The sequence below is a fragment of the Lactuca sativa genome, chromosome 1 (genome assembly GCF_002870075.4).
Source record: "Lactuca sativa cultivar Salinas chromosome 1, Lsat_Salinas_v11, whole genome shotgun sequence".
NCBI lineage: Eukaryota > Viridiplantae > Streptophyta > Magnoliopsida > Asterales > Asteraceae > Lactuca > Lactuca sativa.
The window spans coordinates 133,368,911-133,384,333 of NC_056623.2; the positions used below are offsets into that span (position 1 = coordinate 133,368,911).

Here is a 15,423-nt window from a genome sequence, read left to right on the forward strand (position 1 = left end):
TGATGGCTTAGTAATGGCTCCAGCTTGTACTGCGTCTATGTTTATTAAACCACAGTGGATAGGCGGAGGATTTCTATGGTGGCTTAGTAGAGGTTTCCGCAAATGCCCCATATATATGAACACCCTCAAACTCTCCAGGAGCAAACTTTCTAGCGTTTCTTCGTTGTTCTTTTTCTTTTTTCGTATGGGGTGGAAGTGCTACGCCAAACATTTCTTCGTTGAAACGAACATTATTATTTCTCTTGATCCTTTCGAGGGCTTTTGCCAATAACTTTCGATGATGAGATCCCAAGTTAGTGAATGAACCTTGTTCTTTTTCTTTTTTCGTCAGGGGTGGAGGTGCTACGCCAACATTATTATTTCTGTTGAGCCTTTCGAGGGCTTTTGCCCAAGACTTTCGATGATGAGATCCCAAGTTAGTGGATGAACTTTTTGGGCGACGATGCACATCTTCCGTCGTACGAGGTTGGCGACTCCAAGCCCCATTCGTCTGTGGGAATATGTTGGATTTAGGCGGTGACATTGGAGGATAAGATGTTGAATGTTTTTCTTTTTTCATCTGGGGTGGGGGTGGGGGTGGAGGTCCTCCATCAATATTTGCTTTACCTTTACTCTTTGAACTCTTCGAGAGGGTTTTTGGCCAACACATTGGAGGATGAGATGTTGAATGTTATTTTGAAGTGGTCTACTTATAGGAAGAATACATGCACATCTACGTAATATGATGACCCATAAGATGACCTTGTTTCTTGGAAACTCCATCAAATAGCAAGATTGTTTTGTTTTTGAATTTTTTTTTTGCCGTTCTTAAAAAATATACGATTTTTTTCTAAAAAAGTAGACACGTGAGTTTCTTAATTACACCTTCTAATTATTATGCTTTTTTTTTTCTATAAGTTAGTTTACAATTTTTGTTATATTTTTACTAAATTATTTATTTAGATTATTTGTATTTAAATTTCACTGATTATTAAAAGATTTTTCTTATTATATATATATATATATATATATATATATATATATATATATATATATATATATATATATTAAATTTTTCGTACCTTAACTACAGTAAACTGCCACATTTTTGTCTAATTCGGCCCTTCTACTTACATTGTTTATTTCTGTCATTGTTGGTCCTATATTTTGTGTATTTGTCATATCCCGATCCTTCCACCGTCTTCCTTTTATCTTCCACCGCTTCTTCATCTCCATCCTTCCATACGGTTTCTCCTAACAGATCAGGATCATTCGCACACCGATGAGGAGCACGAACGCAACATATCAGGGAGGTGGGGAGGGTTGTTCGATGGTGGCAAATCTGTTGAGCAGGGGAGTGGTTGACCTCTGGTCGCCCCTTTGTGGTGTACTCTTCGTCTGGTAGAGAGAGGGAAAAAGAGAAACACGAATGGAAATACATAACGGGATGGATTGGGAAATCTCCACCGACTCTTAGTTTGATCGGAGAAGAAGGACGAAGGCTTCAACAAGAGCTGTCGTCAACTGTGATGGAAGAAAGGGGCTGATCCGGTAGCGGATTGCGAAGGGGGGAGGGAAAAACTGTTGGTCCCATCGTGGTTCTGTGATGTTCAATCGAAGAAGAAGAAAACAAAATCAACAACATTAAGGGTCGGATGGAGGCTTGCCACAACCGGTTAGCTCATCGGTCATTCTTCTTCTCCACTTCGTCGGTTCCAAACAAAATGGAGAGAGTGAGATCAGTACAGTAGCCATAAGGGGGGGGGGGGGGGGGGGTGCTTGGGTGGTTTCTTTGAGTTCACAGAGGTGCTTGGATTGTTGTTCAAATCGACAGACACGATGGAGGAAAGAGAGAGAGGCTGGGCAGGTGCGTGAATGGGGTCGGCTCCGACAGCTCCCCTGATCTTCTTCTTTTTGTTGTTGTTGTTGTTGTTGTTGTTGTTGTTTTTTCAACAGAAATGGAACAAAATGGATTGTTTGGATTTGTTTGTCACAGAATTTGATACGGTTGTTGTTGTTTGACTAGGGAAAGCAGTAAACAGATGAGGAAATGTTTGGGATTGTGCTTCTTCAACGATATAAAAAACAAATATGTAATCGTCTTTCTTATTTGATTTCGTTTTTTTTTATTCTTGATTCTGAACCTCAGTAAAACCTCAACTGAATTACGTCCACCAAGTGTTTGTTAAAATGTCAAATACAAATTTTTGGTCTCTTACATCATTGCTTGCACATATGGTCAATGTAACTTCACCATATCTATGAATTAGTAACTTGTGATTGAAGAGAAAGGATTTTCTTGATTCAAATGACTGTTGTGGTAAAGTAGGGAGCGATCCTAATGTTTTCCCTTTTTTTTCTGTTTCACTAAAAGTTATTTTAAATAATTGAAATTTGTCAATGGACACCACATGATAATGGTTGAAGGTGCAAAGACTACAACAGAGACAACAAAAGGTTGTGTAAGTTTCTAAATCTATTACTATGTAAATAATAATACAAGGATAAATTGGTCAAAACACGAGTACATATTTATTGTACAAACAAAAAAAGTTGTGGCTCAAAATATATACAGATACATTAATATTTTGATGTTGTTTACTCATTCAAAGTTGTATCTCTCTATATTTCTGTCTTTAATGTATATGTATATACATTGAGGCATAATTGAATCATTTGTTGTTAATTTATGTCGTAATGTGTTTAATTTGTTTTGGAAATCATGGTCTAATTGATTAGAATTCATTACCCTCATTTCATTTTATAGTCCCTCCAAACGAAACTCCTGTGAAACTTGAGGTCTGTGTCAAATTTTCTTCCGATTTTTTACGAGGCTCCACATTTTTTTAGCTAATTTTTGTTTATTTTTGTGGCTTATACTATGAATAATTCAAAAGATGATTATATTTTGAATTTTCAGGGGAAGATTGTTCCGATCTTGGAATGCTGGATTCTTGGATTTGGATCTTTGGTCACATGGAATAGTATGTTAACCACAAGATACTGCTATTATGCGCCACTTCCAGTAAGTAAAAAAATGCATCATAATCTTTTCAACTTGCTAAATTTGTTATGGTCAAACGAAAAAAAAATGTTAATACTTTTACGTTACATCGGTTTCTGATATTTTGGAACCACCCTGAGAACTGTTGGGACCGGAATCTGTTCCAGATACTCGGTTTCTATTTTTTTAAATATTTTTATTGAAATAAAACATAAATAAATTTTAATAGTCTAAAAGTTCAGTTATATCATATGCTTTTTGTCTGATACTATTATGTATTATGTTGTTTGACTTCCACTCAGTGACCAAAAATACTTATTAGCCTAAACGTTTTTAATATATTATCATCATGAATTTTCATGTAAAGTTATTAAAATTTAACAATAGCCGAGAAATCAATTTCTAATTTTGATTATTTTCTCCTCAACTATCTTTTCTGTCATTTTTATATGTGATTTCACCCTACAAGAAATCAGTCGAATGGTTTCCACTGTTTATGTTAACATTTCTTTTATTTGGATTTTTTTTAAATGATTGTTTTTTTGTGTGTTTTTCTTGATATATTTTCTCAGCATCTTGACATAGCCAGATTGCATCCTGTCAATGTAGTTACAAATCACAAAACCAGCTTCTAATTATGATGCCATGTGTAAAGTTTTTGGCATTCACAAGAAGGAGGTAAATGTTTAATGCCTATTTTAAACCCTATCTGGTCTTTTTTTATAACCTTTTTTTTTGTTACTACTGTAGTTTTGGCAAAAAGATCTCAGTAAACACAAATTTAATAAATAAACCTTATATAACATAAGTTTTTATGGTGATTGTTTATTCTAAAATCTTCTTTTCGTATACCAAGCTTACATGTAATGATTTATGCCCTCAGGTACCTGAATCCAAGTTTAAGGAGTGTTGGCAACACTAGCTGTTCCCTTCCAGTTGATGTGCTTATATCATGTAATCATGAATTCAAGTTTAAATGGTAGGGTGAAGTTTTTATAAGTTTTCTCACTTCATTCACTACCTATTAATTTAAATTATTATTACAATGCTTCTTCTATTTGTTGTTCTCAGGTTCCATTGATGCATTTATCACTTATTATGCAGGAAGACCATGAAGGCATCAATTCTTTTTTAATAATGTCCAACATGTTGATTCTATTCCTAAGGAAGACAATGGCTCTATCTCTGAACCCTTGGGTCTTGTGTGTTACTATGTTTCAGCCGAAGAACCTAGGAATGGACTCACCAATTCCATGGAATCAGGTAATGATGGGAGTCGAGCTTCAAGAAGTGGACAAGCAACCGTGAATCTTTACACCTATACCTATCTTGATGAGCAACCATGAATCAAATTACATACTATGCTCTGAAACGTTTCTATTTTGGTAGTTTCTTTAATGATAGTTCTCTCATCTTTTTCATTCCAGGAAAATTAGGTGGAGATCTACATTATACAAGTGATAATAGTGTTGGCGATTGTAGTTGCACCTGTTCTATCTATTCCTTCATTCGTTACTCCAAAACCTTCTTATTCATCGTTGGTACACTTAATAGTTTTTTTAGTATAACCTAAAATTTAGTTTTCTAATCTAATTTAACAGCAGTGGACTTATTGATCTGTTTCTGGTGTTGGATTATTTATGTTTCATCAAATCAAATAAATTTTATAAATCAGGAAAAAAATTCATAACTTACACGTGTTTAAATTTTCCTTTGCAAAAATTGATTGTTTTAATGAATTGTTGTAAGGACTACACTTGACACCAGTTGTGGGGTACGTATGTTTTTATTTTCAATTCTATCTGAATGTTTTTTTATTTGATTTAGGATTTTTGAAAATTCTGATTTTTTCTTTTTTTGGCGTTATTTTTACGTTGCAAGTTTTGGTCCTTACCTATGGAAGAGAAATGTGATAGCACTGTCATTTGCACCTACAGATAACCATGAAGCGGAAGTTCAAGTTTTGGTCCTTACCTATGGAAGAGACATGGCTCATTGCTCCCGCTGCTTGATTCCATGTGGTTCAAATGGTGCGGACAATTTTTAGTATTTTAATTAATTGGGCAGATTTTTCAAAATACAATGTCTTAAACGAAAGTACATTGGTATTTGTTGATGTAGATGGAAAGTACATGATGGAAATTCATCGGGTTCTTAAACCGGGTGGGTACTGGGTCCCGATGACATTTGGTGAAAAAACATTTTATTTTATTTATTAATTCTTGAATTCAACAAAAAATTTTATAATTTTTTTTATATTATAGGTACAAGAAAATGGAATCGTGTGCGAGTCCTGGAAGTGGAGGTGATTAGGTGGCGTTTGTTGAACAACTTTATGATGCGGTTGAGAAATATATGGAGGATGGTAAACAAATGGAATAGACATGAGAATTGTTATAAACGGATGAATGGAATAATTGACTCCAGAAAATGTAATGGATATAAATACAAGGATTTGCAGTTGGAAATCCTAGGTGTGAAATGTTTTTGAAGAATGCAAAGAAGGTATAGTAAGCACATTGTTCGTATTTAGCTGTTCCATTCATGGGTTTTTGCACCAAAGGGTTCTTAAATGTATGAAGGTTGAAATTCTGCCCCCCGCGGAGCGGGGGTAACCATCTAGTTTAGATTAAATAAGTTATATCTATTTTTACTACTATTTCACATATTTTAAAGTTTAAAATATTATAAAAATCTTTATCAGATTAAAAACTAGTTTTATAAAATAACTATTAATATGTTATTAAGTTTAGTTTGTTAAAATTTAAAGGGTCTTTGGCCTAGTGATAAGGAGTGACTCTCACAAATAAAAAGTCATAGGTTCAAATCTCTTAGAAGACATAGGTAATATTTAGGTATAGAAGTTAGTGACTATCCACATTCACAATCCAACCCAAGGGAACTATTCACCATATGACATTAAAGTGATACCTTCAGCAGCATCCTATTTTTTACGTAAATATATATAAAAAATCAAAAGATATTTAAGCCCATTTTTATCCTTTCTTAAGTAATAATTACTTTTCATTCATGGTAGAATATAAAAGTTTTTTCATAAAATTTTCTATACGAATTGCATATTGAAGTATAGTCAAAATAATAATTTTTTCATATACACCAGTCGATTATAAAAGTTAAAATATTTAAACTTGCCTCAAAAAGAAAACTACCACTTGGATCCTTTAAATATTAAAATATAAACCAAACTTTGTTTGATACAAAAGCTTTTGGTCGCTTGTTTTCGCCTACTTTCCTTTATTTTAATATTTTTTCACGACCGAATAGATAAAGAATTCAGCGATGGGTCAAGTCTTTAATAATGGGTAAATGAATTTTATATATATATATATATATATATATATATATATATATATATATATATATATATATATATATATATATATATATATATATATATATATATATATATATATATATATATATATATATATATATATATATAGGAGAGGGTTCAATTGAGAAAAAAAAAAGGTTGAGAATGGGGGAATCATTCTCAGCCAATCATTTATTTTTGCCGCAAAAGCCTCCAACGTACCGGCAGAAATGAGAAACGAATGCACATGTGTTTTCCAACATAACATATTTCCTTAAACTATGCTAATCATTACCTTAATATATACAAAAACATAGTTTTTTTTCGTTTTTTTTTAAATTTTTATAAGCTATTTTTATCAAAAAATGATTTTAAATATACCAAAATTCATGATTTTTTATTCTTTACAAATAGACATCCATATTGATATAGTTTTAAGATAAAATAAAAAATTTATTTTTTTATATTTTCAGCTATCATTATTCATAAATGAATAACAATGCATCAAGTTTTATTACAGTACATTCGTTATTCACTTACGAATAAAAAATATGATTTTTTTTTATAATTTAAGTATCATTCATATATGAATATAGCATATAATAAACATAATATATTCATATTTTAATATCGGACGATGAATTCACTTGTGAATATTAACATAGTATATTCACTTTATAAATATTAGATGATATATTCACTTATGAATATTAAATGATATTTCATATGTGAATATTACATAGTATTATATGGTATATCAAATGTGAATATTACAGAGTATATTCATTTGTGAATATTAGATGATATATTTACTTATGAATATTACACAGTATATTCACATATGAATATTACAAAGTATATTCACTTATGAATATTGAAGGTATTTTGACAAATATATATAATTTTTATATGTTATTCACATATGAATAACCTACAGACTTGCATATTTGTTTTGTGTTTTTAATAATCATATACCGATTCAGGTGAGAAAACATATTCATATGTGAATATAACGTGGTAATTTTGACAAATATAAAAATTATATATATTTGTCAAAATATTGAAGGTATTTTGACAAATATATATAATTTTTATATGTGATTCACATATAAATAACATACAGGCTTGCATATTTGTTTTGTGTTTTTAATAATCATATACTTATTCAGGTGAGAAAACATATTCATATATGAATATAACGTGGTAATTTAGTTTATGCATTTCATCAAACAGTTGGAGTGCAAACAAGTTAACTATTTTAAAAATGTTAAAAACATCAAGTTATCAATTCCAAATCATCATATACTTCCGATTTCGACTTCAGATGCGACATCCTATCTCTGATCGATTTCTCAATTTGATTTTGATTTCCGAAAATCCGATTGGGAACCTGTGATTACCGATTCTAAGTCCCTCAATGTCGACTGTGACTGCGAGTCCAGAATTCGATTCCAATTTCATGAACAGCGAAGAAATTCTGGTTTAGTTGAAGAAATCTGGATAATTATTGAAGGTTGGATGAAAATTTTGATGATGAACGAACAATTATCGAATTATCTATAGTTATGTATTTGAGATTGAAGGTTATTACGATATTTACAAGTTTACCACCGTGTCTTTTATGCTTAGATTAAATGAGTGGCTGAGAATGATTCCCCCATTCTCAACCTTTTTTATTTTCTCAATTGAACCCACCTCTCTCTCTCTCTCTCTCTCTCTCTATATATATATATATATATATATATATATATATATATATATATATATATAGAGAGAGAGAGAGAGAGAGAGAGAAAAAATCCTAAAAAAAACCCTAAAAATCATAAAAATACATAAAAAGAATACTTAGAGAACACAGGACTTTCTTTTGAATTTTTTTATGAAAAAATCGCTACTTTTACTATAGACTCGCTGAAAAAAAATTTGAAAAAAAACCAATTTTTTTTATAAAAAAAAATTGATTTTTTTTTTCAGCTATTTTGTTAAAAAAAAATAGTGATTTTTTCAGAAAAAAATTAAAAAAAAAAGTTTTGTGACCTCCAAGTATGTTTTTTAATGTATTTTTATGATTTTTACACTCCAAGGAAAAAGGACATTACCGGCGACAAAAGTCGCCGGTAATACTAATAGCGGCGACACGTTGCCGGTAATACTAATAGCGGCGACACGTCGCCGGTATTGAATCGCCGCTATTGCTTCGTTGATTAGTTTATCGCCGCTAATGATAAAAGTCGCCGCTAATGAGGATTATCGCCGCTAATAAGCTAGTCGTCGGTAATGACTTCTGTCGCCGGTAATTTTTTTTTTCAATTTATAAATTTTTTTTTAATTAATGATTTTGGTTGACGGTGATAATGTTGTCGGTAAAAGTGTCGCCGGTAATAACAATATTCGATTAAATATCAAAACTAATAGTGTCAACACTAATTATTTTGGGATTGAAAAAACGAATAAAATATCAAAAGTCATAATATTCAAGTAGCAAAACAACAAAATTTTTACAATCTACTAAGTAGCAAAACGTGACAACATATGCAAATAAATCTCATTCTTACATACCATCATCGTCGTTCCCATCGTTTCCTTGATTATTTTGGGATTGAAAAAACGAATAAAGCTTATTCCTACATGCGGGGTCGGCGAGCATTGCACGAAGATTTTCCAACTACATAATTAACAACAATATATATAAACTTATAAGTTAGATCGTCAAACATAAACAAAAACTATCAAAATACATTGCTATTTTTAAACTAAGATAGAAAACCAAAGTACATTGCTATTTCTTGTACTTGGGACAAAAATCAAATTACCAAAGTTTTTAGCAAATAATCAGCATAAAACCAAAACTACCAAATCAACATGCATTTTACGATGCTAAAGTAGATTGCTATTTTTAAACAAAGATAGAAAACCAAAGTACAATGCTATTTCTTGCACTTGGGACAAAAACTCAATTACCAAACTTTTTAGCAAATAATCACCACAAAACAAAAACTATCAATTCAACATGCATTTTACGATGCTAAAGTAGATTGCTATTTTTAAACTAAGATAGAAAACTAACGCACATTGTTATTTCTTGCACTTGGGACAAAAACCAAATTACCAAACTTTTTAGCAAATAATCACCACAAAACCAAAACTACCAAATCAACATGCATTTTATGATGCTAAAGTAGATTGCTATTTTACCTGTGATGGTTGTGATGGTGGTTGTGATGGTTGCGAAGGTTGTGAATCGTCGGGAGACCAGAAGGTTTGCGACCAATGCCTCTAATGTGGCTACGTCGCTCTCCTAATACTTTCTCGAACGTAGCTCTTTCTTGAGCGGGTGTTAACTGAGTTTCACCTTGAGTTTGTTCTAACAGCTCTTCAACTAACCAATTCTGTAACTCCCAAAAGTGAGTAATAATTAAGTATAAATAAACATTTAAATATATGATAAAATTATAATTAAATACTTACATATTGTTGTTCCGATTCAGCAGTAACAAACACACCATTCTTATCGGTATGAGCTTTTCGAAATGTTTTCACTCTCTTAAGGTTCTGTTTAACTTTAAAACTTAGATTATATTTTAAATAAATAATTACATGTATCGTACAGTACCTTCTTATAGCAAGTACTGCTATAGGAGCTTGAACCCCCACGATTCACATTTGTTTGCTTTTCACGGATTTTTTTGTTCCTTTCTAAAGCAATTATGTGTTCGCCAGTTTGAAAATACTCAACTGCCTTCGCCCAGTTATCAACAAGCATACCATCCGGAGGATTGGCCAATGCTCTCGGGATATCTTCATACCCTCCGACCATCTTGAAATATTCTTTTGTGTCGGCTTTACGCTCTCGATAACCTTTTAACAAGGCTGCTTGAAAACTCTTTGTCAATAGATTAGCTTGTGCATCCTGGTACATTTAATTGAGATCAAACTTTGTCTACAAAAAAAAAAGTTAACCAAGTAAAAAACAATTATAGTTAACCCTATAAAATACATTTAAATAAATAATTACCACTAAATGTTGTAATACAGTGTCCTTTATATCAGGGGAAACTCTTTTCCAACTCCATTTGTCAAAAGGGACCATCTGCCACATTGTTTTTCCAACTTCTCGGGAAAACATGTCTCCCGGCTCTCCTACGGGATTAAATGTGATATCCCTATCATATTGCATGCTAATTGGTTTCCCCTGGTTCTGTAAGATTGCTTTTTCAAGCTTTAAATTTTTAGCTTTTCCTCGAACTTTCCTTCGGGCACGTTCCTCAACTAAAAATGTAATTAAAAATTATTAGAAACGATATTTAATTTATGATAATTGAACAAAGATAATAAATAAAAATTCCTGATAAGACATACCGTCCTGATCGTGCTGGCCAGGACCTCTACCACCAAGGAAAGGTGGGTCCTCAGCTCCGTCTCCTCGATGTCCACGAGCCATGACAGCAGCCATGGTAAACATAAACAAAAGCCACACTCTCATTATTTCCTGAAAAATTATAAGATATACAAATACAATTTTTATTAAAGATACACATAACATGGAAATAAACATTTAGATAGTAATAAACATTTCTATTTAAACTAGAAATCCAAATAAAGTTCAAATTACAAATACACATTACATAAGATCTATGTTGTCACCATTTTTTTGCAACCATTCATTTCTCCAAACGTTTAGAATTCTCAAGTCCTCTCGTGCATTTGATGTGTCTTTGCTTTTATCATTCATTAGGAGAGTACCTAACAAACTCTCCTCCACATTTTTCTGGACAGGCATGAGATCTATGTTGTGTTTCAACTGTAGAGAAGACCAATACTCGAGTTCGAAGAAAATGCTTCGTTTTGACCAGTTTAACTCGTAATCTTGCCGCTTTGGCTCCCCGCTTCCATGCTCATGATGTTTACCCAGTTTACGAGTTAGTAGACGACCTAGTTGGTCTTGTATGTCATCATTACTAAAGTGTCTCGGAGCGGGTCTTGTCTCTGCCATCCCGTTAAAGTCCAACCTCTTTCTTAACGGATCATTAGCATCAAGGAAACGACGATGACTGATATATACGACTTTGTTTGTTGCACGGTACGAAGGAGTGTCTTCATTGCAAGTAGCACATGCTCTATATCCTTGCCCACTCCAACCTGATAGACTACTACTGTCAGAACCCGAAACCGAAGGCAGAAACGTTCCGGGGTGGAGGTGACGTTCTGTTAAGTATCACAACCAATGTACATAGTAAGCAAAGTAAACAACCATTACATTACATAGGAAAATTTACATATGTTTGAAAACAAAGTGTTACAAGTGTTATATATCATATCATATAAACAAAAGTAAAGACGTGTCTTCTACGGCTCCGTCTTCTGCAAAAAAGATCGCGGGTACCTGTCTAATGTGGACCTGAGAATACAAGCAGTTTGAAAATCAGCATAAAGCTAGTGATTTCATAAGCATTTTGTTTTCTGAAAATGATCAAGTTTCCTTTGGTTTTCCGTAAAAGTTTTGAATCCAAGAAAATCCCATATTTTCTTATAAGTAAAGTTTAGTTAGCTGTTTGTTACACAATTTTGGTTATGAACAGTTCAGTTATCCCAGGAAAAACCCTTATTTTCCTAAAAGTTGGTTACCAATCCGGAATGAAAAGTATAAGTATTTACCATACTTCCAGTGCTAAGAGATGTGTTCTGAAAAACATGGTTATCCTTGTAAAGTGCATTAGTTTTAACACATATATAAAACTAATATGTAAATAGGAAAGTTTTCATAATCTAGATTGCGAGTTCTATAACAATACTAAAGACTAGATAAGGCTCGGAACAGGGCCTGTATCGTTTTATGACTATTATCACCCTTGAACCTTTCGGTTCGGCTGTAGCTAGCAGCCAGGTGCAGGATAATCAATCTCGTATAGATATATACACTCAAGTCACGTTCTCCCTCCAGGAGATTCTGGTTACAGGGGTAGTCCTACAATCTCGTAACTAAGGGGAGTGTTGCCAAGGACATGACTCCAATCTTTAAGATTAATGAATTTCGAAATTAGTATTACGGAGAACTCTGTTTATTAGTCCATCACTCTCGTATCCAGGGGAGTGTTATCCAGGACGTGTCCTTCACTTTTGTATCTCGGGGGAGTGTTACCAAGGACGTATCAAAGTTCTAAGGTTAATGCTTTTAACAGAAATAACGTGGAAAATCATTTGTGAAATATAAAATACAACATTTTATGAAGAGTTTCACAAACAGTATGATGATTGGATCTGCAAGTTAAACGGTTGTTTGATACGATTTCCAGTGTTAAAAGCATACGAAATATGAAACATAACACATGAAATAATAAGTTTTGAGTACACGTATTCCTTGTACTTTGCTTGTATTCCCCCCCCCCTGAAAACATTGAAAATACAGAAAAAGAGTAGGGGTATGAACTCACCAATCGAGGAAAGCATCGGTTTGGATGCTAAATGTTAGTTCGGGGCTTGATAACGCGCGAGGTTCCTATGTAATATGAAGAGATACACAATTGTATCTAATTAGACTTTGAACCACTAATTAGATATGAATAAACACTTTGAGACGCGAAAACACTCCAATTCAAGTGTTCGGAGTGACCCGGGTAGCATCTAAGGGCGTGTAGGGCCTAAATGTGGAGTTTGCTCTTCAAGAGTAAACTCCTTGAGAAGTTTACGGCCCATTGACCATACCCCATGATTTTACGGCCGTAAACTCATGGGTGGTGTGTTCTTGGATGCTAAATGGTCTTACAATGCACACGGGAAGGTTCTAGGGTTGATTCCACGGCTTAGGAAGTGATCGGGACTTGAAATGAAGATGTTCTTGGGGAGTTTACTACCTTAAACACATGAGTTTACAACCATAAACTCATGTTTGCCCATGATTCATGGGTTTTAGTGGTTGTAGGTTAAGCATACAAAGTTCTAGGTCCAATTCCAAGCCATACAAGGTGTTAAAGGGACTTTAACACCCTTTGGTGGTGTTTATGGTCTAAGAAGAGGTGTTTAAAGTCCAAGAATGTTCTTGGGCCGTAAAATCAAGTTTGACTCATTTGTGTATGTTTTGGTGCATCTCATGAAGGAATATAAGGTTCTATGCACTCATGGAAGCTCATGGAAGCTTTTGGAGGTGTTTAAGGGCAATTTAACACCTTAAAAAGATGTTTACGGTCCATGAATGAGGGTTTACGGTCCAAGCATGTTCTTGGGCCATAAAATCATGTCCATACCTCAAATGGTACGATTTTGGGGTTCCTAAGCTCATGCATGCAAGTTTCTAAGCCATATCTAAGCATTAGAGGGGTTTTGGAAGGATTTTGGGGCTTCAAAACCCTCTTTAAGGGAGTTCACGGTTTTGGGAGGGTTCCCAAACCGTAAACACTTGTTCTTGAGTGTTTTGGGTGATTCAAACATAGATTTGCATGATAAGAAAGATTAACAACAAGCTAGGATAAATTGCTTACCAAATTGAAGCTTGAAAGGGGGTTTTTGGATCAAAAATCGGATTTTTAGAGAGAGAGTAGTGAGAGAAACGAACGTTAAACGGAGCTTTTGATCGTACCCGATTAATTTGTCGTAACCCGACATGGTCGTAACTAAAAATTTTCTAAATAATAATTTGGGATGTTTTCATGTGTTTCTAACGTGTTTGGACAGCCATTAAGTCATAATAAAAGTCTCAAAATTAATGACTTAATTTAAAAACGTAACGGAAACAATTCGAAAAAAAAAGACGAATTTTATTGACAGAACGGGTTACAATGACGGAACGAACTTCGGATTGTCACATTATCCCCCGTTAAAGGGAATTTCGTCCCGAATTCAGAATTAAGATACAAATCATGGATTCGGAAAGAGATGTGGATACTTCTGTTTCATCGAGTCTTCGCGCTCCCAAGTGAATTTCGGTCCCCACTTGGCATTCCAACGAACCCTCACTATCGGGATTCGACTTTGTTTCGTACGTTTGATCTCTCGATCCATGATTTCGATTGGTTCTTCCATGAAGTTTAGGTTTTCGTTGATCTCGGTTTCATCCAGAGGGATCACGAGGGTTTCATCGGATAAGTACTTTTTAAGATTCGAGACGTGGAAGACGAGATGGATGTTGCTAAGCTCTTGTGGTAATCGGAGTTTATAGGCTATAGGACCGATCCTAGCGAGGATCTCAAAGGGTCCGATGTACCTCGGGTTAAGTTGTCCACGCTTCCCAAAGCGTACGATGCCTATCTAGGGTGAGACCTTCAACAAGACACGATCTCCAACCTGGAATTCTAGAGGTTTCCGTCATTTATCGGCGTAACTCTTCTATCGATCTCGTGAAGCTTTCAATCGTTCTCGGATCTGGATGATTTTCTTTGTGGTTTCATGGATGATTTCAGTACCAGTGAGAGCATTGTCGAGGACTTGACTCTTAGCTAGTTGCGTGTTTCCTACCTCGGCCCAGCACAGAGGGGATCTGCACTTGCGACCGTAGAGGGCTTCGAACGGAGCAGTCTTGATACTGGTGTGGTAACTATTGTTATACGAGAACTCGATCAAAGGTAAATGTGTGTCCCACGACTTTCCGAAATCGATCACACATGCTCTAAGCATGTCTTCCATGGTTTGAATAGTTCTCTCACTCTGTCCTTCGGTCTGAGGATGATAAGCGATGCTCATGTCTAGTTTAGTTCCAAGAACCTTCTGAAGAGATTGCCAAAATCTGGAGGTAAACCTACTATCTCGATCAGAGATAATGGATGCAGGTACACCGTGCAGTCGGACTACTTCTTGGATGTAGATTCGCGTAAGTCTTTCCATCTTGAACGATTCTTTGATCGGAATGAAGTGAGTGGATTTCGTCAAACGATTGACAATTACCCAAATGGTATCGTACCCACTCGGACATTTGGGTAACTTGGTGATGAAATCCATGGTAATCATCTCCCATTTCCACTCGGGTATCTCGGGCTGCTAGAGCAAACCCGAGGGTTTCTGGTACTCGACTTTCACCTTGGCGCAAGTCAAGCATTTGCCCACGAATGTAGCGATCTCGGCTTTCATGTTTGGCCACCAATATTGTTTCTTGAGATCCAGGTACATCTTATCCGAA

The 15,423-nt window shown here is 34.4% G+C and overlaps 1 protein-coding gene across 14 annotated transcripts; it reads left to right on the top strand.

Annotated features, from left to right (window-relative positions):
• Positions 1–1,139: 1,139 nt before the first annotated feature.
• On the top strand, positions 1,140–5,511 carry LOC111892175 (probable methyltransferase PMT19). Of its 14 annotated transcripts, none has more exons than XM_052764040.1 (10): positions 1,140–1,846; positions 2,006–2,072; positions 2,407–2,441; positions 2,900–3,004; positions 3,867–3,962; positions 4,055–4,246; positions 4,411–4,524; positions 4,921–5,013; positions 5,105–5,173; positions 5,248–5,511. In XM_052764040.1, the coding sequence occupies exons 6-10, from the start codon at positions 4,237–4,239 to the stop codon at positions 5,472–5,474; spliced, it is 513 nt and encodes a 170-aa protein (XP_052620000.1). In that variant the 5' UTR covers positions 1,140–1,846; positions 2,006–2,072; positions 2,407–2,441; positions 2,900–3,004; positions 3,867–3,962; positions 4,055–4,236; the 3' UTR covers positions 5,475–5,511. The 14 variants fall into 14 exon arrangements, 10 of the variants coding, with proteins under 10 accessions (XP_052620000.1, XP_023744016.1, XP_052619998.1 ...); XR_008224097.1 differs by adding an exon at positions 3,556–3,661 and having other exon boundaries at positions 1,142–1,846; positions 2,015–2,072; positions 4,411–5,013; positions 5,105–5,146; XM_052764035.1 differs by lacking the exon at positions 2,407–2,441 and adding an exon at positions 3,556–3,661 and having other exon boundaries at positions 1,142–1,846.
• Positions 5,512–15,423: the final 9,912 nt, after the last annotated feature.

Bases quoted from the DNA above. Each gene is read 5' to 3' on its own strand.
- LOC111892175 (XM_052764040.1), top strand. The intron at 5,014-5,104 runs GTGCGGACAATT...TTGTTGATGTAG, and splicing joins GATTCCATGTGGTTCAAATG to ATGGAAAGTACATGATGGAA. The intron at 5,174-5,247 runs GTGAAAAAACAT...TTTATATTATAG, and splicing joins CTGGGTCCCGATGACATTTG to GTACAAGAAAATGGAATCGT.